Here is a 23252-nt window from a genome sequence, read left to right as displayed (position 1 = left end):
GTGAATTGCTCAGTTGCCAAACCAAACTTGGAACTGCTTACCTCTAGCCTTCCCCATAAGTAAACAATCAATGTTCTTAAGGTTTTCGCTACTAGTACTTGATACTGTGTTCATTACACCCGAAAATGTCCTAAATGCTACCTTACGTAAGGGTTTTCCTGAATCACTCTACGTGTTTAGAAACAATGCTCCAATGTCCCATACTTAAGCTATTTTCATTTACTATGTGCTAGCCTTGTCACACAATACGTGCATTATCTCATTAAATCATCACAACTCTGTGAGATAGGTAGTTATTCCCTTTTTACAGATAAGTTGAAGGCTCAGAGCAGTTAAATAACTTGTCCAAAATTGACAAGCTAGTATGTGGCAAATCTGGGATCAGAACATGTCTCTGATCCCAAAGTCTGTGCTTTTAACTACTAAATTGTACATAACGTGAGAAGGCAGTGTCTTTCCCTAGTTTTAGGTTATGCTGACTGCATCTTTACAGGTTAGGAACCTGCAATTTGCAATTTCAGTTTCATAAGAGGACATTTTTTTCTGGTTTTGTAGACATATGTTGAAAAAATGAAGCCTCTATTATCTGCAGATCCTTCAACAACTGTGGGAAAGAATATAGTGAATTTTTGCTGTTCTTTTAACCTAACAGTGATTAAGTGGATTATACACCATGTTGACAGCCTGTAAAGTCAGCTTATTCTAAAACTGCAAAAGATCAATATCTAGTGTTTATGACTTAATAAACAGGAAATAGGCTCTAAAAGGAAACGACCTCCTCATGGTTCCACTGCTACTAAGTGCCAGTATTAAGGTGGAATCCCATGAGTTTAGGGTCTATGTTCTACACACCTTCCTAACACTGCTGAGTGAAAATGAGCATGTATACTCATTGCAATTAAAAAAATACTGTACTTTCCTGAATATAAAAGTAGTACATTCTCATTGTACAAAAGTCTTTAAGAAGCATAGAAAAGTATATGGAAGAAAATAGAATTCGCCTATAATTCTATCACCCAATGGTAATCACTGTTAACATTTTGGTTTGGTATTATTTCATTCTCATTTTTCTCCTATACGTAAATCTTTTTTTTTTTAAATTTGGATCAAACTTGTTTTTTCTTTATCTTCCATTTTATACAAATAATTTCCCCCATGGCATTAAATATTCTTTAAAAATGTTTATAATGGCTGCAAAACCATCATGTGGATAGACCATTATTCATTTAAACCCAGTGTTACTGAAAATCTAGTTCTCTTCCTTCAGTTATATATGATGCTGGCATGAATATCCCTTTGTTAATCTTTGTCTACTTCTGGTAACTTCCCCCGTATGGAGTCTCAGAAATTGAATTAAGGTTGATAACAATGAAAGCCTGTTTTTCCAAAAAGTAGCAGTTAGGCCTACTATCCACAATACATGTCATTTATGAGGTTTCCTTCTCCTCGTTATGTTTTCTCTGGTGTTGAATAAGCTGTGAGCTATAACGGTAGGCTTTCCCACATTCACAACATTTATAGGGTTTCTCCTTAGTGTGGGTTCTCAAATGTAGAATAACTTGAGAAGTCTGTCTGAAGGTTTTTCCACATTCATTACATTCATAGGGTTTCTCGCCAGTGTGAACTCTCTGATGATCAATAAGGTTTCGATTAGAAGTAAAAGCTTTCCCACATTCATTACACTTGTAAGGTTTCTCTCTACGGTGAAGTCTCTGATGTTCAGTAAGGGTCTTCCTTAAAATGAAAGCTTTTCCACATTCATCACATTCGTAAGGCTTCTCCCCTGTGTGAATTCTTTGATGGTCCATAATCTTTGTATTAGAGACACATATTTTCCCACACTCCTTACACTTGTAAACTTTTTTTCCTTTGTGCATTCTCTGGTGTTGAGTAAGGTTTGAACTACGGCTAAAGGCTTTCCCACACTCGATACAAGTGTAGGGCTTCTCCCCAGTATGAACTCTGTGATGTGAAATAAGACCTGAACTCCGACTAAAGGCTTTCCCACACTCCTTACATTCATAAGTTTTCTCCCCACTATGGATTCCCTGGTGCCGAATGAGGTGTGACTTACCACTGAAAGATTTCCCACATTCACTGCATGTGTAGGGCTTCAGTCCAGTGTGGATTCTCCGATGAACCACAAGGTTGGAGCTATGACTGAAGGCTTTTCCACACTCTTTACACTTATAGGGTTTCTCCCCTGTGTGGATTCTCTCATGTACTGTAAGGTTTGCACTCTGACTAAAGGCTTTCCCACACTCAGTACATACATACTGTCTCTTTCCAGCATGGATTTTCATGTTTGTTGCAGTATCCAAGCACTGACTACCATCTTTTTCAGATTCTTGCTCACTCACTTCTGTAAGTGTTTTATTGTCTTTAACTGTCTTATGTCTGAAGTTTCTGGTCTTTCTCCTCATTTTCTCTTGCCTGAAGCATCACATTGGCCTCTTGAGTCTTCTCTTTCCTTTCAGAGGAGCTTTCTAAATTTTGACTTCCCTGGCAACACCTCTGTGGAGTTCTCTTCAAAGTGTGAGATTCTGACTTTTCAGGAATGATACTTTGGAATCAACACCTCCTCAGTCCCAGTTTCACCATCTGACAGGAGAAAGAGAAATTGCACATATCACCCATTCTCTACACTAGAGGAAGGAGAATTATCCAAAGATAACAAGATGTGGTAGATCACAGGGCCTTACAAGGAAGAGGAAGAGAGAACTGATTACAAATAAGATGAGAAAAATAAGGGTAGACCCAGAGGCCGAGGTAAAGGCTTAAGGGAAGACAGGACAGGAACCCAACAGGTCCAGGATCAGGATCAGCAATGAGTAATATAAAATCCACCCTGGTTTCCTCCTATCTTATACTCTACTCCCAGAATTGGAGTCATCTAACTAACTCCTCATCTGGTCCCTAGACAAAATGAACTGAAAGATCCTTAGTTTACCAGCTCTTCAAAATAGTTTGGCTTTTAGTTCTTGCTGACCGATTCCCCTAATACCAATGATATAGTGGCTGGCACAAAACAGATGCTCAAGAATTGTTTCAATGATCAGCAACTGAGATTGTCTTGGGGTATGACTAAGATTTCATGTTTTGGTCTAAGTCCAGGTATGAGGCCCCTATACACATCTCTGTTCTTAAGACCTGTCTTAATAAGGGGTAACACAGTTCTTCTAATACCAGAGCCTACTGGAGCCTAGTCACACCATAGCCTACTTTGTAGGGATTGCTCTGTAGCTGAATCTAGCCACATGTGCTCATTCCGCTTCTCATCAAGCTACCACTCTGACAAGCTATCACTAAATCTACAGTGTGAAACTCAGAGGCTGAGGGGGGGAACAGGATTAGCTAAAATATGGCACGGGAAACTCTGATAAGACCTTGCATGATACAATGGTAAAGTATCTAATAGTGGCAAAAGGGTGAAAGTAGGAGACGGCACAACCAAAAGGGGCCAATACATGAAACCCATGTCAGGAATGAGCAGGAACTTCCCAAAGAATTTAACATGAAACTTGGGACATACAGGTAATCCTTGCATATCTCAAATATGGAGAAGATTGGGTCATAAAAAGAAAACAGAAAGATGACTGCATGATACGAACACATAATTAATGTTCCTTTTACTATGTTCCTTTCCAGACTTGTCCATATTTATAGTCATATAATCACAAATATATGGTAGATATAATTTTGTATCCTACTTCTCCAAGTTTTCATACGTAATCTTCCACATTGCTATTTAATCATAAGATCATTTTATGACTATATAATACACTGCCAACTGAATTCATTATCATTTACCTACAATTTTGCTAGTGTCAGACATTTCTGTTGCTCCCTGAGGTTTAACCACTGTCAATAATGCTATCATGATCACTTTTTTTTAAGTCTATTAATTTATTTTTGAGAGAGAAAAAGAAAGCATGGGGAAGGGGCAGAGAGTAAGGGAGAGAGAGAATCTGAAGCAGGTCCCACGCTGTCAGCACAAAGCCCAACTTGGGGCTCAATCCCACAAATCGTAAGATCACGACCTGAGCAGAAACCAAGAGTCGGACCCTTAACCGACTGAGCCACCCAGGAGCCCCTATCATGATCACTTAAACAAAGTTTTCTTCCTACTGAAATATATTCCTAGGATAAAAGCTCTACAAGTGAGTTATTGAGTCAGAAGAAATGAAATTGTTTTGCAGTACTGCCTTTGCCTTTCATAAAAGTTTGACCAGTTTCCATTGTCTCATAGCTTTGTGATAAACTGAGTCACACTCTCTGAAGGAGAAGCATGTCCAATGGTGAGTGCTGAAGACAAGCGAGGAAGGATGAGAACCTCCAACTGAGGTTAGAGTTCATATCTCAGGAACATAGGTGCCACTGATGCCATACAGGGACACATACATACGAACTTGTGCCGATGATATAAGGGGGAGGCAGAGAAAATGATGGTAAGGGGGCGGACTCTTGTCAGGATCCTGAAGCACACTCACATCCAGCTGCCGCTACCCCTCCTAATCAAACAGGAAGAAAATCTGTAAGAAGCTAGAGGCCTGCAAAGCAGAGTCAGACAGTAAGTGAAGCCACTTCCAAAATTCTCTCTGAGAAAGTTGATGGTTCTTTTTGAGTTGTTTTTTCATTTGTAATCTTCTCTGAAACTTTTCTTCATACACGCTTTAAAGTAGTAATTACTGAGCATTCTACTTTGTACAAATCTCTGTTTTGGATCTAACAGGGAAAATTTTTAAAAGCATTATTGCAGAAAAGGAGAAAAATACAAACTAAAAGTAGAAAATACACACTCTCGGTAGTATGAATGAATGGATGGATGAAGAAGTGGGTAAGTTTATATATTTACCGCTATTGAGGGCTCTAATCTTGCTAAGCAAACTGTGTTCTGCTAACTTGTATTTTTAATAAGTATCTTTTTATAAGTATTACTTAGGAAAAGTTGGGAAATGACTTTAGAGGAATGGATTCCCATAACTACTAGAACAAAGGATTTTAGAGATTCAGAACGAGACAATGCCTTGAAGCCAGTATGTCTCATTTCTAGGCATGACTGATCTGAAGCTTCCCAGTTAGCTAGTGACATAACTATTCTATTGTTCAAGGCTGCTATGGAAAAGATCTTGTTGTGGCTTTCAAGAAAGAGGTATCCATGGAAAATGTTAATAGCCAGGTATTTACATGGCTAATCCCCAATATGACTGTATTAGAAGATGTGACCTCTAAGGAGGTAATTAAGGTTAAATGAGATCATAAGAGTGGAACCTTGATCTGACAGGATTAGTGTGTCCTTTCAGTAAGACATGAGAGAGAGCTCACTTTTGTTTCCACTCCTGCCTCCCCTCCCCCCAACAAACTGAGGACAGCCATATGAGCACACAGTAAGAAGGTGGCCATCTATAAGCCAGAAAGAGAGTCCTAAGTCCTTACCAGAAACTGAATCAGGTGATCACCTTAATCTTAGGCTTCCAGGCTCCAGAACTGTGAGAAAAGGAATGTCTGTTGTTTAAATTACCCAGTCTATGGAATTTTGTTACGGCAGCTTGGGCACACTAATATAAGCATAAAGTATCACACCTACCTTTAAGGAGCTTACAATAGAATAAATGGCAAAAAACTAAGAGACCAAATTAAAATTTATGAAGTACCCAATTAGGAGGTGAAGGGGGCTAGGGAAGGGAGTGATTATTGGGGCCAGGAATGCTCGGAGAAAGGTGCCTTAAAAAGGCAAACCTTTGGCTGAGCCCCAGAAGAGGAAGGAATTGTTTCCTCAGAAGGAAATGGGAAATGACTTGCACAGGGCCAGTGTACTTAGAAATAGGTGGGAGATTACACTATCACATAGCTTCACGATGGCGGGAATTCTGTCCATTTTGTTCACCTTTGTCTTCCCAGCATCTAGCACAGTTCCAGGCATATAGTAGGCACTAAAAAAAAATTTTTTTTCACGAACAAATAAAGGAATGAAAAAATTACGTTGCCTGAAGTCATATGAGCCTGAACGCTGAAATTATGGGGTATATATGGATATAATTTAATATATATTATATATTTGATATATAATTTGAAACGAGTACCAACCATTCTCATTTTCTTTCCCGATTCTATATTCTTTTTCTACCTTGCTGTTCTCTCTCACTCTCACTTGTCAAGAATACAGTTTTTCAAGCATGATCATTCATTGTCCCTCGTCCCCATACTTCCCTCCACATCCCAGCACATTAATATTTCTCTCAGCATCATGAAGTAGAAAACTGGAGAGAGGCAGCTGGGTATCCTATGAGTCGCATTTGAGGGACATAAAAAGAAATAATCCAAGAGACGCTACCTAGGAGTAGGGTGCTCATATATCCTGGTTGTCCCAGAACAGTGCTGGTTTATACTTGCTATTCCAGCATCATTAACGGCAGCCCCCTTAACTAACAAAAGTATACCAAGTTTGAACAGTAAGTTTTCTATCATCCTACATAAAAGTGAAATTGGGAATAGAATGCTTTAGGGTATAATATTGTATGTCAACTACACTTCAAATAAAAATCTTAAAAAAAAAAAAAATGCTTTAGGAAGATTAGCCTGGATGGGTTAGAGGTGAAAAAAAGGAATGGAGGAAGGGAAATGAGTTGAGAGACAACTTTAGGAATGCAGTATGGGTGACCACTAGAGGGTCTGCCACTTTCTAGGTGCCCAATAAATGTTTGTTGAATGAATGAACAAATGAATGAGATAGTCAGACCCCAGTCCAGGATAAATACAGGATAGAGAACAATGAAGTCCAGCTGTTTCCAGGAAAGCATACACTTTTATCAGACTAGATACAGAGGATGACTAAAAGAGAGAATTCAAGGTTATCAGATCCAGGTCTAAATATCTATAATGGTAGTGTCACTGAGAAAGATGAAGATGTAGGAAAACACTTCAGATAAGAAGAGGAAGAATATGTCAGGAATGCAAATTTAAGAATAAGAGGTGACAGAGGAAGTCATGAGAAAGTATAAGCTCACTGAGATGGAGATTTGGGATTTGGATTAGAAGAGTAGGAAGGGAGAAAGAGAAATGCACAAGGATGTGCATAAGGAAACCCAGGGCAGTTCTGGGGGACCGGAGAAGGAAGCAAGACTTATCAGATCAGGGAGGGCCAATCCGAGGAGAAACTGGTCAAATGGAAACCTAACTATTTGTCCTCTGCCTGACTGGATGGAAAATTCCCTCAGAAAACTAGGAGGGAAAGTGAACTCTTGGCTGGAGAAGTAGGAGCAGGGATAGAGGAGACCACAGAGCCAGCAGGACACTAGAGATACCCAAGCAACTGTGCATAAAAGCACACTCTCAGACAACTGGTAAACGGATGAGAACCAATGAGGCCCCCCAGATTTCTGACCCACAAATCCCTGAGATGGATGGGTGAGTGTTCTGATCTCAGGACCACCATTCAGTTCAGGCTGTGAGAAATTCACAAAGAGCAGAAAGAGAAAGACAAAGAGGTTTTACCTTGGGATGTTGTATTCCCTTAATTCGCCACATCACCTGCCTGTTCAGGTCACTCTGAGCAGTGGTCACATGGCCCTTGGTTACTGATTGGCTGCAATGGGGTGAGGAATAAGAGGGAACACCTGAATATTCCAGACAGACAGATGAATGAAAGATAAAAATGAGGGTGCCTGGTGGCTCAGTCAGTTAAGCATCTGACTTCAGCTCAGGTCATGGGGTCACGGTTCATGAATTCAAGTCCCACATCCAGTGAGCTCAAGCCCCACTTCAGGTGAGCCCTGCTTCCCCCCCACCCATCTCTCTCTCTGCCCTTCATGGGTCTCTCTGTCTAGCTCTTTCTCCCTCTCTCTTTCTGCCTCTCACTCACTTGCACCCTCTCTCTCAAATAAATAAATAAGTAAATAAATAAATTTCAAAAAAATCGAAAGGAAGGAGCACCTGGGGGCTCAGTCAGTTGAGCGTCCAACTTCAGCTCAGGTCATGATCTCATGGTTTGTGAGTTTGAGCCCCGCATTAGGCTCACTGCTGTCAGCACAGAGCCTGCTTCAGATCCTCTGTCCTCCTCTGCCCTGCCCCTCCCCCACTCTCTCTCTCAAAAATAAATAAAACAATTTTTTTTTTAACTGAAAGGAAAAAAAATAAAAGAACTGGGAGAAAATATCAGAGGAACTACTTGACCTCAGGAAGAAAAAGGCCTGTGCCTTAAACATAAAACAAAGCCTGACGTCATGGCCAAACTGGATAGATTTTACCATATAGAAATCTCTGTACTTCGAGGAAACACCTTAACAAATCTGTAATATAAACTAGAGTTGCTTTATACTAGAATTAATTGGGTGTATGCCTGTGTCACTCTGCCTCACAAGTACACACTCAGCTCTAAGCCCCAAAGAGCAAGGCCCATGGTATTCATATGTGGATCCCACAAAGTTCCTAGCACAAAGAGGGCTAAGTAAATGTTGTATGATTTGAAATGTTAAACAAATTTAAGATTTTAATTCAATCTGGGTGTAGGGACGGTGAGGATCGCATCTGACCTCCACTTGTTCATCCCTTTAGTCCTTCATACTTGTCTGAACACCGTGACAGTATATTTGCAGTCTCAGCAATGCTGTCGCAACGGGGCCATCCAGGGGCCCCAGTTCCCTGAGAAACTGACCTAGGCAGAGATTCTCAGAATGTCAGAGCTAGAACAGATCGTCCAGACCTCCTGGTGTCCTATATTAAAATGCCGTGATGGGGAGACCGAAACTTAGAGGAAAGCTGCGGCTCAAGTCCAAGTCTCCTGACGCCCAAAGTTGAGTTCAACTATATTACCTTTCCTCCCATCCCCAAACTCTATTCCTCAAGGTCCAGAGGCCCCACTCCCACTTCTCTGCTTCTTTCCTCCTCAGTAAATAGCCATCCAGAAACGCTCCCTTTCAGCTGTGGTCCCCTTTCTCTAGCATGTAGGATTCCTGTCCCCAGATAACAAATTTCACAGCACAGGTCTCACCTGCCCAGCACAGACAGCCTCACTCCAAAGATCTGCCCAGCACAGATCTTGCCTGATCTCTTCCTTGAGTTTGGTGTGGAAGTTCCTAATGGGATGCTGAATCACTGTAAACAGACAGAAACGATTGAGTTCTCGGAGAGCTCAACTCCCAGTGGACACTCAGGGCAGTGTCACATCCTGGGCACCTTCCTTTCCCAAAGAACTGTGAGCAGTAAGGGTGATAATTCCCACTCTGAAGATGAGGAAATGAAGCTCCCAGAGGCTGAGTGACTTGACAAAGGTTGTGCAGCAGGTGAGAGGCAAATCTGCGTCTGAAGGTAACCCTCATTCTATCAAACTACAGTTGCTGCTTTTCACTTGTTCTGTTTGATATCTAAAAATTCCCAGATTCTTCTCTAACCGCAAAATAAATTCCAACTGCAACCCAACTTTTTCCAGCAGACGTCTGCAGCAGAGGGATGAGAAGGGAACCTTGCTGAGTCAAATATCTTTAAAGAGAAAACTAAGCCCTTAATTAAAGGGAGGATAAGAGGAGAATGTTTTCTTGTTTCTTGTTTTTTTAACAATTACCTATTTCTGAGAGTTACCGGCCCTCACAATTCGTTTTGTTTTCAACCTCTCCAGATTCCCAGACTCTGCTTCTAACCCTTCAAGCTTCTTCCATCTCTTCCCTACCAGAAAATACCTCTGTTTTGTACACAACTGTAACCACAGGACCTAGCATCTAGTGGTAGGTACTCAATGAGGATTTGTTGAATGAATGAATGAATGGATGGATGGATGGATGGATGGATGGATGAGCGAGCAACCTTCGGGAAAACCCTGTCCTCCTGAGTTCCTTTCCTTCCTGGGAACACAGCGGGGAACGGACCGGTGTTCCGATTCAAACCGGTGTCGAAGACGGGTGGTGGAGTCCTTTGAGCCTGGCTGGGATCTCGACTGCTGTGACCAGGGCAGCCTGCTGACTAGGGGCGGGGATGACAAAGTTCTGTCACCACTATCAGCTCGGTCAGAGCGAGCAGCTACGCGGAGTGAGAAAGGAGACCCCGGACAAAGGGGCAGCACCGAACGCGGGGAGGAAGAGGCCCACGGAGAGGCCCACAACTACCCAAGTAGACACCTCCTCCCTGTCGCCGAGCGTGCTGCCCTCAAGGAGGCCCGGCTCCCGGGCGGTGGCCCCACCCACTCCCCGAACGCGGACCGACCCCCACGCCAGCCTGCCACATACCCCTCACCGAAAGCGCCCGACCCACATCTTGGAACACAGCGGAGAAGGAACTGCGTCACGGACTCCCCGCTAACCCCCACCCTCACCCTCCGGCCCTTCTAGGCATCTGGAGGTTTCCGCATCTCTGTGTCCCGGAGGCTGGAGCCTCCCGCCCCCTCAGGAGACCTCTTGCCCCGCCTCCCGCAGTTTTTGCCCGGGCATCGGCTGGGAGGATGCAAGGGCTGGGGGAGTGCGGAAGATTAACTCTCGAGGGCTCCAAAAGGGGTGGAGCCAGGGAGAGACGTGGTTAGGGCGGGAAGAGGAACCAATCAACTGGGAAGCCCTTCTCTACCCGAGAGGCTCCCCGAAGTCACGTTCATCTTTCCTTCCACAGATCCCGTGCCTTTCAGCCTCCAAGCCAGGTGCAGTTACCGCTTACCCGCAGCGTATAAAAATACGTATTGCGTGCCTACTATGTCACTGTTTTAGACGCTGCAGATGAGGTAGTGAAGAAAATGAACTCGCTGCCTCGTGAGGCTTACTTTCGAGTCAAGGGATGCAATGATAAATAAATACCTCTGGGGGAAGAGTATTCCTAACAAAGGGAACAATCAGGAGCAAAGGCCTTGTAATCAGGAGGGAGGTGGGGCACACATTTCAGTCCTTATAGACCATAAGGACTTTGGATGTGCCACAAATAATATTGGAGGGTTTGGGAACCAAGGAGTGACATGATCTTACCTTTTTCTTTTCTTGCCACATATTCAAGGTTTATTAGCTATTAGATACAAAAGAAGCCAAGAAACTTGTTCCCACAAATTCTGCAAATTTCTTGCTGGTAGTCCCTGGTCATTCTGACAAAAACCTGACATGGACATTTCACTAGATGGCATAACGTTTTAAAATTTTTGCTTTAGCTGCTCTGTTGAGAATAGTCTGTAGGCGGGTGAGAGTAGAAGCTGGGAGGTTGAGGCTATTGTAGTATTCCAGATGAGAAACGATGAAGGCTTGGATTAGTTTAGAAATGAGAGGTGATGAGAAATGCTTCTGCGTATAAAGCTGATGCCTGAACAATGCAGGGGTTAGGGTCACTGACCCTGTGCAGTAAAAAATCCACATATCACTTTTGACTCCCCCCAAACTTAGCTAGTGTTAAGCCTGTTGACCAGAAGCCTTACAGATAAGTCAATTCATACTTCTGTAGGTTATATGTATTATGTACTGAATTCTTACAATAATACCAATTTTTTCCTAAAATTTTTTTGTATTCCCAGGCTACACAGTTCTTCTGTGAGTTTTCCCAAATTGCCCACATCTCCGAGTTTTTCCAGTAAATTTACTGGGGAAAAAAAACAAAACAAAACAAAACACATATAAATGGACCCATTCCAACCTGTGTTGTTCAAGGGTCAACTATATTTTGAAGGCATGGTCAACATGATTTGCTAATGAATTGGTTGTTGGTTAAGGATGACTCTACAGTCACTGATGTGAGCAACCAGAGTAAGTTTGCCTTTTAGAAATAGAGTAGACTGAAAGAAGAATGGTTTTAGGGAAAAGGATCAATAGTTTTATTTCGGATGTGTTAAGTGAAAGATGTCAACTAGACATCCAAGTGAAAATGTCAAACAGGCAGATGGAATAAGAGTGTACCAGGAGCTCTCTTATCCATTAGCTCATGTAGGTGAAACAGCAACCCTGCCACATTTCAAGAAGGAGACTGAGAAACAGAGATTCAGAGAAATGATAAGACTTACACAAGTTCATGCCCCCTAGTTGATCCTGGACGTAAAACTCAGGTCCATGACACTATTGTCACAATATCAAGAAACACTTAAGAAAAATATTCATGTACATTAAGACAGTTATGACCAATTAAGTCTAACTTTTCATGTATTCTTTTATTTGAGGGAGGGGTCATTAATTCTGATTCAACATGGTAACTCTACATTTGGTCCCAGGAGGTAATGATTACTCTCCTTAATATTCTAGCCCAGTTGTTCTCAAATTTTAGAAAGCATAAGAATCAGTTGGACCCATGTTAAAAATACAAGTTCCAGGGGTGCCTGGGTGGCTCCATCAGTTAAGCATCTTTTTTTTTTTTATGTTTATTTTTGAGAAGTGGGGAGGAGCAGACATAGGGGGACAGGGGATCTGAAGTGGGCTCTGTGCTGACAGCAGGCAGCCCGATGCAGGGCTTGAACTCATGAACCACGAGATCATGATCTGAACCAAAGTTGGACGCTTAACCAACTGAGCCACCCAGGCACCCCAAGCATCTGACTCTTGATTTCAACTCAGGTCATGATCTCACAGTTCATGGGATCAAGCCCCACCTTGGGCTCTGTACTGTCAGTGTGGAGCCTGGTTGGGATTCTCTCTCTCTCTCTGATCCTCCCCTGCTAGTGTGTGCTCTCTAAGATAAATAAACTTAAATACAAATTTCAGTGCCCCTCATTCAATTTGTTGCCTTTATCTATAAGCGTATTCTTTTTTTCCGACAAAAATCTATTCACTCGGTCCAAAAATGACATCACTGTTCAGAATCAGGGTATTTTGAGGGTTACAATTGCCTAAATATTCAGCATTTCCATCTTTATCATGACATTTGCCAGCTAAAGAAATTCCAACTCATATTTGGGTAAATGAAGTCAATATCCAGTTTTTCAGGTCTTACTTTATTGGTCAAAATAGTGATAATGCAATGCTTCCCTTTGGAAATTCAGCCTATTTGAATATAGGTCTCTCAGGCTGTTAGAAAGGATCAGGATACTTCACTTCGAGTGATATATGCACCCCTATATTTACTGTAGCATTATATACAATAGCCAAGATATGGAAGCAATCTGTGTCCATTGATAGATGAATAAATAAACGTGCTATTGATAGATGAATGCATAAAGATTCTTGTTTGGGACAGGGCAGGTAGGGGCACACCTTTACCTCTGCCCCAATACAAGCTGTTCATTAACTTTGACTCTAGCATATTGCTCTGGACAAATCAGAGGCCCCTGGCCAGATGTGCAACTTCTCTTATTCCTGCAGACGGTTGGGAATTGCCCAGCTGTTCCTGATCCTACTGTTCAAGTATCCCACATGTTCACTCTCAGAAGAAAACTTAGGGAACCCCGGAGACGAGGTGAATTGTCTAGTTTTTCCCACGTGGCTCTCTAAGGTCTCTTAAAGAAAAACCACAACTATCATTGCTCCAGTGCTCACTAGGATAGATGTCCATAATAAACATACAGCTCAGAGAATACAGTTGTTAGTGGTTTAATATTTAGCACCATGGCAGCTGCCATGACCACCTTTTCCATAAATGGCCCCTGTAATAGACCGCATACATCCCAAATCCTAAGGGCACCAGTGTGGTGGTTCCCAAAGAAAAGCTTGAGTGTCACCAATTTTTGCTCACTGCCAAAGCAGCCTGAATGCTGACTGGAGAGTTTCACTGGTGGTGTCTTCTTGACATCAGGACATGCTCTATGACTTGCCAGGGCTGCTACAGTTATGATGTAATTGCATTTGTTTTGGCCCCTCCACCCTTGGGAAGCAACATAGACAGTCACAGACATAGACAGCAACATAGAGTCTCAGTAAGGGGATATAACATTTTTCAATTTTTTCCAAAATGGGACTCAAAGTATATAATTAATGTATACAATCTAAAGGCTGACCATGTACATTTGTGCCCCATGGCCCTGAGCATGCAGCTGAGGTTACCACTCCCTCTTCAGTCTAAGGGGAATATATATTGTCCTGTGATTACTTTGTCTAATAATCTCACCATAGCCAAATATTGGGTAACTATTGACTCTGTTCATCTCCATCCACAATCCATATGGCACCAAGTTGGCATTCAGTTGGGAAACTGAGTATCTGTAAATGTATCATCCATATAGAAGACAATGCAACTGGAAGGGATCTGGGGGAAAAGCCTGTTAGATTATCAGATTATCATTGTTTTTAATGAGCCAACAATTCCTAACTAAGCAACACTTGAGGAAGACCCACAGGTCAGAAAAGGGGTGGGTCATCATACAGTTCTTTCCTACTGTGGTTTCATGTAAAGCATTCACATGCCTTAACAGGGGGTCTGTACCTCATCTTACGTAGCCCTGTGCATACATTAGTGGGAAGACTATTGTGGTTCAGTGAGGAGTATCTACATTGTCCTATTCTAGATCAAATAGTTGTACCATTAGTTACCTGGAGCCAGCTGACATGACACCTTCTCTTTATACAGCTGGAACAAGTGCTTCCATGAGGCCCCATCAGGCTAGAAAATGTCCTAACGTTAGAATCAGAGGATGATATTTTCCATTAAGCAAAAGCTACCTTGTGAATACTCACAATTTGTCCCTAACAACTAGAGGTTTTCATGAAGTGAAAGTTTTCATGAAAGTATCCTTCATAGCAGGAGGTCAATGCCTTGACAGAAATGTTTCCCATTTAGTACAGAAATGGGTACTGAGTATTGTCTAACTCAGTAACTTTTTAGTACCCATAGTCTCTTGACCTTTCCTACTAGATTTAAAAGCAGAACAATTAGGGTTGGGGATGTAGAGTATAGGTTTGGAATATTTTCTTTCTGTGCATAAGAGGTAAGAGGATAATGTGCATATGAGGTAAGACGATTAAGTGTCCAGCTCCTAGCACCTTTACTGTCATATCTGACCACTTAAACTATCTCCTGGGTATAAATTCACACTAATTTTTAAAAATAAAGTGGGGGTCCTTTATGCCACTACTTAACAGTCCAGTAAAAATGATTTCTGGATATATATTACCAAAATTTACAGAGGGAGAAATCTAAAGAGTACAACCACTGAAGAATCAAAATGTTGCTAAAGATATGTCCCTCCCAATTACCTCCTCCTCAAAAAAGGATCTGGCCACTATTTTTAGCCTTCAATGAATAATTCCCACATTATGCAAACTATTTCAGAAATCAAAAGAGAAATAAACTTTCCATATACATTTTGGAAAGCCAGCCAAACCTTAGTAAATTAAATCTAGTTCTCTACATTAAAAAAAAAAAAAAAAAATCATCACAAACAAATGGATTTTATTCCAGGACTTCCAGGAAACTTCAATTATTTGGAAGGTTGTCAAAAAAATATGAATTACAAAAAGAATAGATGACATACACCAACACATTTTTAAAAAACTTGATAGAATTTAGCAACTCTAAGTGTAATCATTGCTATAGTGGGTACTATGTGCCAAGCACTGTTCTAAATGCCTTATACTTACTAATGAACTAATTTTATCCTCACAACCATAGCTTTAATTTACAGATGGAAGGACTGACACACAAGGAAGCTAAGTGACTTGGCCAGGGCCACATACCCTAGATGAGTGGTAAGCCAGGATTTGAGTTAGGATACTAGGATTTGAGTAGGATACTACTGTACTATCTTGCTTCTTCTAAAACAGGAATAGAAGGAAACTTCCTAAACACAATAAAGTACCAGAAACCAACAAGGAAGTAATGGTGGTGAGATGTCCAGAATACATGGGGAAGTTCTCAATAAGGCCCCCATTTGTGATATTCCACAATGAGATGCTGCTTCCATCTTTAGAAGCTTCTACCCTAGTTGGGGTGAGAACAGGGATATCAGGCCCAATTTAAGGATGGTCCACCTAGAGAACAGAGTTTTTAAAAATTATTTATTAAACTACTACTATATGAAAATTATCTATATGCTAAAAGAAATACATATCATATCTAGCCTCAAAGGGCCTACAATAAGTTGATATGAAAGTATACACATACACACTGAGAATAATTGACAAGGTAGTTTAACAACAGTTGTACCAGCTGTAGCACCAGCTAATTGGAAGCAGTAAGGTCAAAAAAATAGATGTTTAAGAAGGATGACGGAGGATTTCAAGAAAGCCTTTTAGTGATTAGAGGGATCTGAAAGGATCTAAGGGACATACATTAGCAAACAGGAAGAAAAGGTTTTATAGATAGGGAACACAGGTGATGAAGGTCTGGATTATTGTGGAAGCTTAAAATCTATAGGGATGGGGCACGTGGGTGGATCAGTTGCTTAAACACCCGACGTCGGTTCAGGTCATGATCTCACAGCTCGTGAATTTGAGCCCTGCGTCGTCAGGCTCTGTGCTGACAGCTCGGAGCCTGGAGCCTGCTTCAGATTCTGTGTCTCCCTTTCTCTCTGCCCCTCTCCCTTTCCTGCTCATGCCCTATCTCTCTCCTTCAAAAATAAATAAACATTAAAAAAATTAAAATCTATATAGGGAGAACCTTTGCCAAGAGTAAAGAAAAAGATGAATCTGACTTGGAAAGTGACTTATGCAGATGGTAAAATGGAGGAGATGTAGCACACTAAGAAACATAGAATCTCTGTCCTTGAGAAGCACACAATCTGATTATGGGATACATAACTAAGAAACTGGATTTCTCAACAAATCCAATGACAGAATGGACAAACGAATAAATGAACTTATAAGTACATGAAATGTGTAGTCCTTACTTTACCAAGACTGAGAAAGGATTACACGGTGACTCCCACTTTTCTACCTTCATGACCCACCAGAATGCAGAGAATGCACAGTATGCAGAGAATGGCACATTTTGAGGAGCAGTTTTAAGAGATCAGGATGAGCATCCTTCTTATAAATAAAAGCTTAATTCAAAGTTCCTTGGAAAATCATGCCTTAAGAAACTGAGCGAGCCAGACCTGAATGTTTGTCTCCGATGTGAGTTCGCTGGTGGTGATTGAAAGTGGAACGCTGACTGAAAGCTTTCCCACACTCAATACACTCGTAGGGCTTCTCTCCAGTGTGAACTCTCTGATGTACAATGAGCTGTGAGCTGTCACTGAAGGCTTTCCCACAATCACTACATTTATAGGGTTTCTCCCCAGTATGGGTTCTTTGATGTACCATGAGACTGGAGCTATAACTAAAGACCTTCCCACACTCATTACATTCATAAGGCTTCTCACCAGTGTGAATTCTTTGGTGTATAATGAGGTGTGAGTTCTGATTGAAGGATTTTCCACACTCGTTGCATTTATAGGGCTTTTCACCTGTGTGAAGTCTCTGATGTCGAATAAGACATTTACTGAGACTGAACGCCTTGCCACATTCATTACATTCAAAAGGTTTTTCTCCAGTATGAATTCGCTCATGATCAACAAGTTGAGAGTTCTGATTAAAGGCTTTCCCACATTCACTACATTTGTATGGCTTTTCCCCAGTGTGGAGACTCTGATGTCGAATAAGACATTTACTCCGACTGAAGGCCTTGCCACATTCATTACACTCATAAGGCTTTTCGCCAGTATGGATTCTCTGATGATCAGTAAGATTTCTATTAGAACAGAAAGCTTTCCCACATTCACTACACTTGTAAGGTTTCTTACCAGTATGAAGTACCTGATGTCGAACGAGACTTTTACTCCGAATAAAGGCCTCACCACACTCATTGCATTCATAAGGTTTCTCTCCAGTATGGGTTCTCTGGTGGTCAATTAGTTGGGAACTCTGAGTGAAGGCTTTAGCACATTCATTGCATTTATATGGTTTCTCGCCATTATGGAGTCTCTGGTGTTGAATAAGATGGGAGCTGTGTCGGTAAGTCTTTCCACACTCACTGCACTCATAGGGTTTTTCCCCTGTATGGGTTCTGAGATGAACTATGAGCTGAGAGGTCTGCCTGAAAGTCTTCCCACACTCATTACACTCATAGGGTTTCTCTCCAGTATGGATTCTCTGGTGCCCAATGAAGTGCGAATTCCGATTGAAAGCTTTACCACATTCATCACACTGGTAAAATTTCTGTCCCTTGAGAACTCTCTGATGTTCTGTAGCACTAGAGGACAGACTTGGATCCTTATATTCATCACATCCATCTTTTGTGGATTTACCTTTATCCTTGTGTGTTAGTTTGAAGAAGTCACTTTCCAGTCTGCTCCCTTCCTCATCTGAGGGTTGCCCTTCCAGCTTCTCTAAAGCACCTTCACAGGCAGTTCCTGCCTCTGGTTCCCCAGAAACCACCCCACAGAGGCCTCCTGATGTCCCATCAGATGACCCCAGTCCTTTAGAAACTTCCTGCTTTGCAGGCAAATCTGGACACTCCATCCTAGCCTCATTTGCTGCCAAAAGAGAGAAGAAAACAACTTTTATTCATTTTGCATCCTATTAAGGAAACAGAATCATCAGGATCTACGTATCTGAAAAAACCTTCACATTAGGGGACACATTAAGAGGCGACACAGTAAGAACAGGACAAAAGTGGGAACTAGCTCAAGTTTTTCTTCATGGACAGAAAGATGAAGAGGGAAAGGACGATGGGGTGGGGGAGAGTGGACAGAGCTCTGTCCTGATAGCTCTTAATTGCTCCAATTAATTACCCAATTCAAAAGAGCAATCAGGGGCACCTGAGTGGCTCAGTCGATTAGGCATCTGACTCTTGATATCGGTTCAGGTCGTGATCTTGCAGTCGTGGGATCGAGCCATGTGTTGGGCTCCACGCCGAGCAGAGACTGCTTGGGATGCTCTCTCCCTCTCTCTCTGCCCCTCCCCAACTTGCGTTCTCTCTCCCTCTCAAAATAAATAAATAAACTTAAAAGGAAAAAAAAAAGAGCAACTGGAGGGCAAGAGAACAGACTGTACAGACGGGTGATCTTACAGAAGTCACTTAGTAAAATGATGAACTCTAACATCCTTTCCAACCATGCCATTGTCTGCTTCCACGGTTCTCAGCAAAGATATTGAGGGGAGAAAGGAGTGGCAAATACCTCAAGTCAAATATGAGAAACAGTGTAGGCAAGCACAATTAGGAAACAAACGGACCAAAAAAAGTGATTCTCACGTGTGAGGACAATGACAAGATTCAGAGAAGCCATGCGTTCAGAAAAGCATGCAGGGGACAGCAGAGCTCTAAAAGTGGGGGTCCTCTAGTCCCTGGAGCACTGAACTGGTAGAAGGCAGTACTGCATTCCTACGAAAATTAAGAAAGGGATCGATAATTTGAAATATGACTCAAAATATGTCTTTGGTATCTTGGTCATCTGGAATCATAGGAAACTGAACAGTTCAATCTTTCCTTTGGAATCTAGAAAAGATGGGAAGAAGCAGGCAATCAGTCATGGCTAACCACAAAAATGTTGGTTCCTTTTAATCACATCTTAAGCAGGGCCACAACCCATCATGGCATTTTAGCACACGGAAAGTTATAGACATCGGGCTCCTTGGCTCCTAAGCCCACCCACCCTCTTCAGATTTGGCTACTGTCCTAGACTTGCCATCCAGAGAACCTGCCCCCAAAACATCCCCCTCCAGGAAGCTGTCCCGCCTCCGTCGTTCCTGAAGGGGAAGCTGAGGCAGCCGTGCTTTGTGCCTCATGACAACTGGTCTCATTACATCTCAGACCACGACTGACCAGGGCACCAGGCCCAAGGGTAGCTTCTCCGTACCTTACACATCAGCCTCTGCTGTGGCCAGGAGCAAAGTTTGCCCAAATAGAGATGATACTTAATGGCTGAACCACCCTTGGAGTCCCTCTCTAAGTAAATCTGCAACTGGAAATGGGGCAAAATAAAGAAACTAAAAACAAGTAGGAGCTCTAAGCTGAAATGAGGCAAGGAGAGAAGCCAAGCCATTAGGAGCCACAGCATGCAAAAATTATGAGGGAACAGAAAGTCTAATCAAGAAGATGCCACGAGAGGACAAAAGGTTCGGAGTGAAGAAAATAGGTAGCCGTGGAAGGAGAAAACAGGTAAGCAGGGAGCAACTACTACATTCCCTGGCATAAAAATTATTTGCTGTTGTTGCTGAGGACCCTGTGCTGCTCTGGGTCAGGGCCCAGTTTCCATGGGCCCCATTTCCCAAAGGATGGTCTAGCTGGCAGGTTTGATCAGGGTTTCCATTCCTTCAGCCTTACTGAAGTAACACAACTCAGGACTTACAATAACACGAATGGTTCCCTATTCCTTACAACTACAAGTTCTAACCAAACCACCTAGCTCAATTGAAAATGAAATAAAGACACTGCTTATAATTCGAAAGCTGAGTGATGGGTGCGTGACAGTTCATTACACTGTTCTCTGTACTTTGTCTTACGTTTGCAGCTTTCTGCAATAAAAACTTGAAAAAGAAGCACATAGCAAAGAAAACGTATAGAATGCAGACTACGTTACTGGGGAACAGAATCATTACCCAATGAGGCCACTCTGCGATAATTTTCCGGCATGAGGCTCCGGTACACGGCTCTCTGACTGAGTGCCGGACCTTTCCACTTCCTCTCGGTATAGTCCACAGACAGGAACTCGTACGCTGCAGAACCCTGGAATGACAAGCTTCTATTGCTCAGGGATATTCCCGGCAATACATCAGGGCAGAGACATCAGGGTACCCAGAGCCCAGGGTGGGGCCCTGGTGGGCAAAGGGGTGCTGGAGGGAGAGAAGCTGGGATGAAACAGAGTTCATGAACTCAGCAGGCAGGACCCAGTTCCAGAGGGTGCGATCAGGCTGGGAAACCACAGGAGCACTTTCAGAATGGGCCAGGGCCAGGGCCCGGAGATGAGTGCTAGCTGTTCCTGCACCACACACGGGAACTCAGGGAAGACAGACTCAAGCTCACCTGGGGCCTGACCATCCGAAGCACAGTTGCTGCTGCCTGGTCTCCTGACTTCCCAGCTTGGGAAACGGCAGGCACCTGGGAAGCACACTGACCTGACGGAGGAAAGAAAGCTATGAGGACAGCCCTGCCTTGGCTCCAGTAAGGTCTGTGTCCCAGTGAGTGGATTCAAGAGAACCCAGGCGGCTCCACACACTGCCTCTCATCCCTCTTCCAGGCAGGCGTTTTTCTGAGGGTGCAGAGGGTCCTTGGTCAAACTGAGAACTGGCCATTCCTCCCAGCCCTCACTCGCTTCAACCTCTATGAAGGAAGCTATACTTCTGCCCGCTTTCTCTCCCCATGGCTTCCCTAGCATCAGCCCAGCCTGCTTTTCTTCTCACATCTCTGGCCCCTCGTTCTGGTTTCACTTCCTTCTCTTGCCTTCTCGTTATGGACACTGGAGGCTCTCAGACCTCAGAGCATCTCTTTTTGCTCTGTCAGAGATCTCACCGACTATCAATGCTCTAATGCTGCTTTCGCAGTTCCTAGCTCTTTCCTAGACTCCTATCAGAAGTTTCCAGTTACCTACAGGACGTTTCCTTTGGGTGTCCCTCATCACCTCAAATTCAAAATAAAAAATGGACATTCTGACCATCTTCCTTTCCTGACTTCCCTCTTTCTGTCAATGAATCCAAACACTGGCCAAACCCCCTAATTCTTCCTTTCCATTGTCTCTTGGATTCTTCCTTCATATGTGTGTCACATCAGTCAATTTCTATTCCACTCAACATTGCTCAGACAATAATTGCCTCACATCCATTCTGGCACACTAGCCTCTTACAGATGCTCTAAGCCATTGGTCTTACCATTCAATCCACAATGGTTACATGTCAGAATAGTCCTCTTGAAATACTGTTTCTAACACATCAACTCTTGCCCACCAAAATTTTCCTAGCGTCAACCCTAAGGCCCTGTATAAGCAGACCCTGGGCGCTGAAAAATAGTCCTTCCTCATTACACTTCCCTGGGGTCCAAGGAACCCTCATTTACAGTTTTTGTTTATATCCTCTGCTCTGGTGCCTCTCACTTTTCCCTCCCCTTCAAATGCTACCCCATTTTTCATTGTTCAATCCCACTGCTTCCTTCTCCAATAAGCATCTCCTATCTGCTCCAGCCCACAGCGATTTTTCTCAATGTTTATGATGTCCATTATGTTCACTCTCATGGCATCAAATGCCCGGGGATAGATGTCACTCAACGTATCTTACAAAATGCCTCTTCTTGCAGTTATGACTCACTCTCTGCCAACTGGATAACAAGCTCTGTGAAAGCAGTGACTGTGTACTATATCTCTCTGGTCCCCAACAGTGCCTAACCTATGACATGTGCTTGACTGAAACTTGCTAAATACATGAATGATTGGAGAATAAGCAATAGGAACAGACAAAGTTACTAGGGAAGAAAGACAGAGGGCAGGACATTGAGGGATTCCAACAGGGTGGGAGATAGGGAAATAAAGGAAAGGAGACTTGAGGAGAAAAGGGAGGCAGCACTTGAGGCCAGAGCTGGGGAGTTGAGTACCAGAGTGCCCATTGTGGAGGAGGTATGTCCCTGGGTCCTGAGGAGGCTCCAGGTGGGCTCCAGGGGCTGAACCCTCACTGAGGGGCGAGGTAGGAAGAAATTCTTCTGATGTGCCCAGGGCTGTGGTCTCCTCCAAATGTATTTCCTGTTCCTGTGCAGGAGTTGAAACCTAGGAACAAAGTATTATAATTGGATTCATAACAGTGCCCTTCAAGGTATAGAACCCAAAACCTCTAAGAAACATCCCCAAAAGAAAGCCAGGAAAAGAACAGCCAATGTCCTTCCAGCCCCAACAGTACAGCCTTCTGGGGGAAAAACTGTCCAAGCGCAATCTATAGCATGCAATTCTGCTTGCTATCCCTCTGTTGAACCTGTCAGTAGGAGCTTGAAGACCAGATTATAAAACCATTTCCATTTTGTCAATTCTTCACACACAAATTTGCTTACGAAGAACAATCTAGAAAAAGGAGCCAGGAGAGTAATTCTGTACACTCCCTGTGACCTTAGCCTACAGAAAAGGCCAATCAGAAGTACCTAGGAAATTGGGGCGCTGGGTGGCTCAGTCAGTTAAGTGTCCAACTCTTGGTTTCAGCTGAGGTCATGATCTCACAATTTCTGAGTTTGAGCCCCACGTCAGGCTCTGCACTGACAGCTTAGAGCCTGCTTGGGACCCACTCTCTCTCTCTTTCTGCCCCTCCCCTGCTCCCTTTCTCTCTCTCAACATAAACAAATAAACTTAAAAAAAGTACCTAGAGAATAAAAAATGATAGATGTATGTACATATATGTGCATATATAATGCTACTGAAGCTGACAGCAGAAGCAATGGCCCAAAACAGTGCTGACAAACCATGACAGTGTTTCTAATTTCTCTCAGTGAAA

The 23252-nt window shown here is 42.8% G+C and overlaps 1 protein-coding gene across 31 annotated transcripts in view; it reads right to left on the bottom strand.

Moving 5' to 3' along the window:
* Positions 1–1133: 1133 nt before the first annotated feature.
* Positions 1134–23252, bottom strand: part of LOC102962917 (zinc finger protein 660) — a 27915-nt gene continuing 5796 nt past the window's right edge. For 7 of the 31 annotated variants that reach the window (XM_042956992.1, XM_042956993.1, XM_042956991.1 and 4 more), the window contains 4 exons: positions 22372–22540; positions 20815–20906; positions 20391–20517; positions 16391–18325 (listed from right to left, as the gene is read on the bottom strand). In XM_042956992.1, the coding sequence (XP_042812926.1) occupies positions 16884–18325; positions 20391–20517; positions 20815–20906; positions 22372–22540 (1830 nt within the window). In that variant the 3' untranslated portion in view covers positions 16391–16883. The other 24 variants (XR_006207765.1, XR_006207766.1, XM_007099033.3 and 21 more) reach the window with 24 other exon arrangements.

This window comes from Panthera tigris, chromosome C2 (assembly GCF_018350195.1).
Source record: "Panthera tigris isolate Pti1 chromosome C2, P.tigris_Pti1_mat1.1, whole genome shotgun sequence".
Classification (NCBI taxonomy): Eukaryota; Metazoa; Chordata; class Mammalia; order Carnivora; family Felidae; genus Panthera; species Panthera tigris.
Note: the sequence above shows the minus strand (reverse complement) of the source record. Positions and strands in the feature narration are given on the sequence as shown.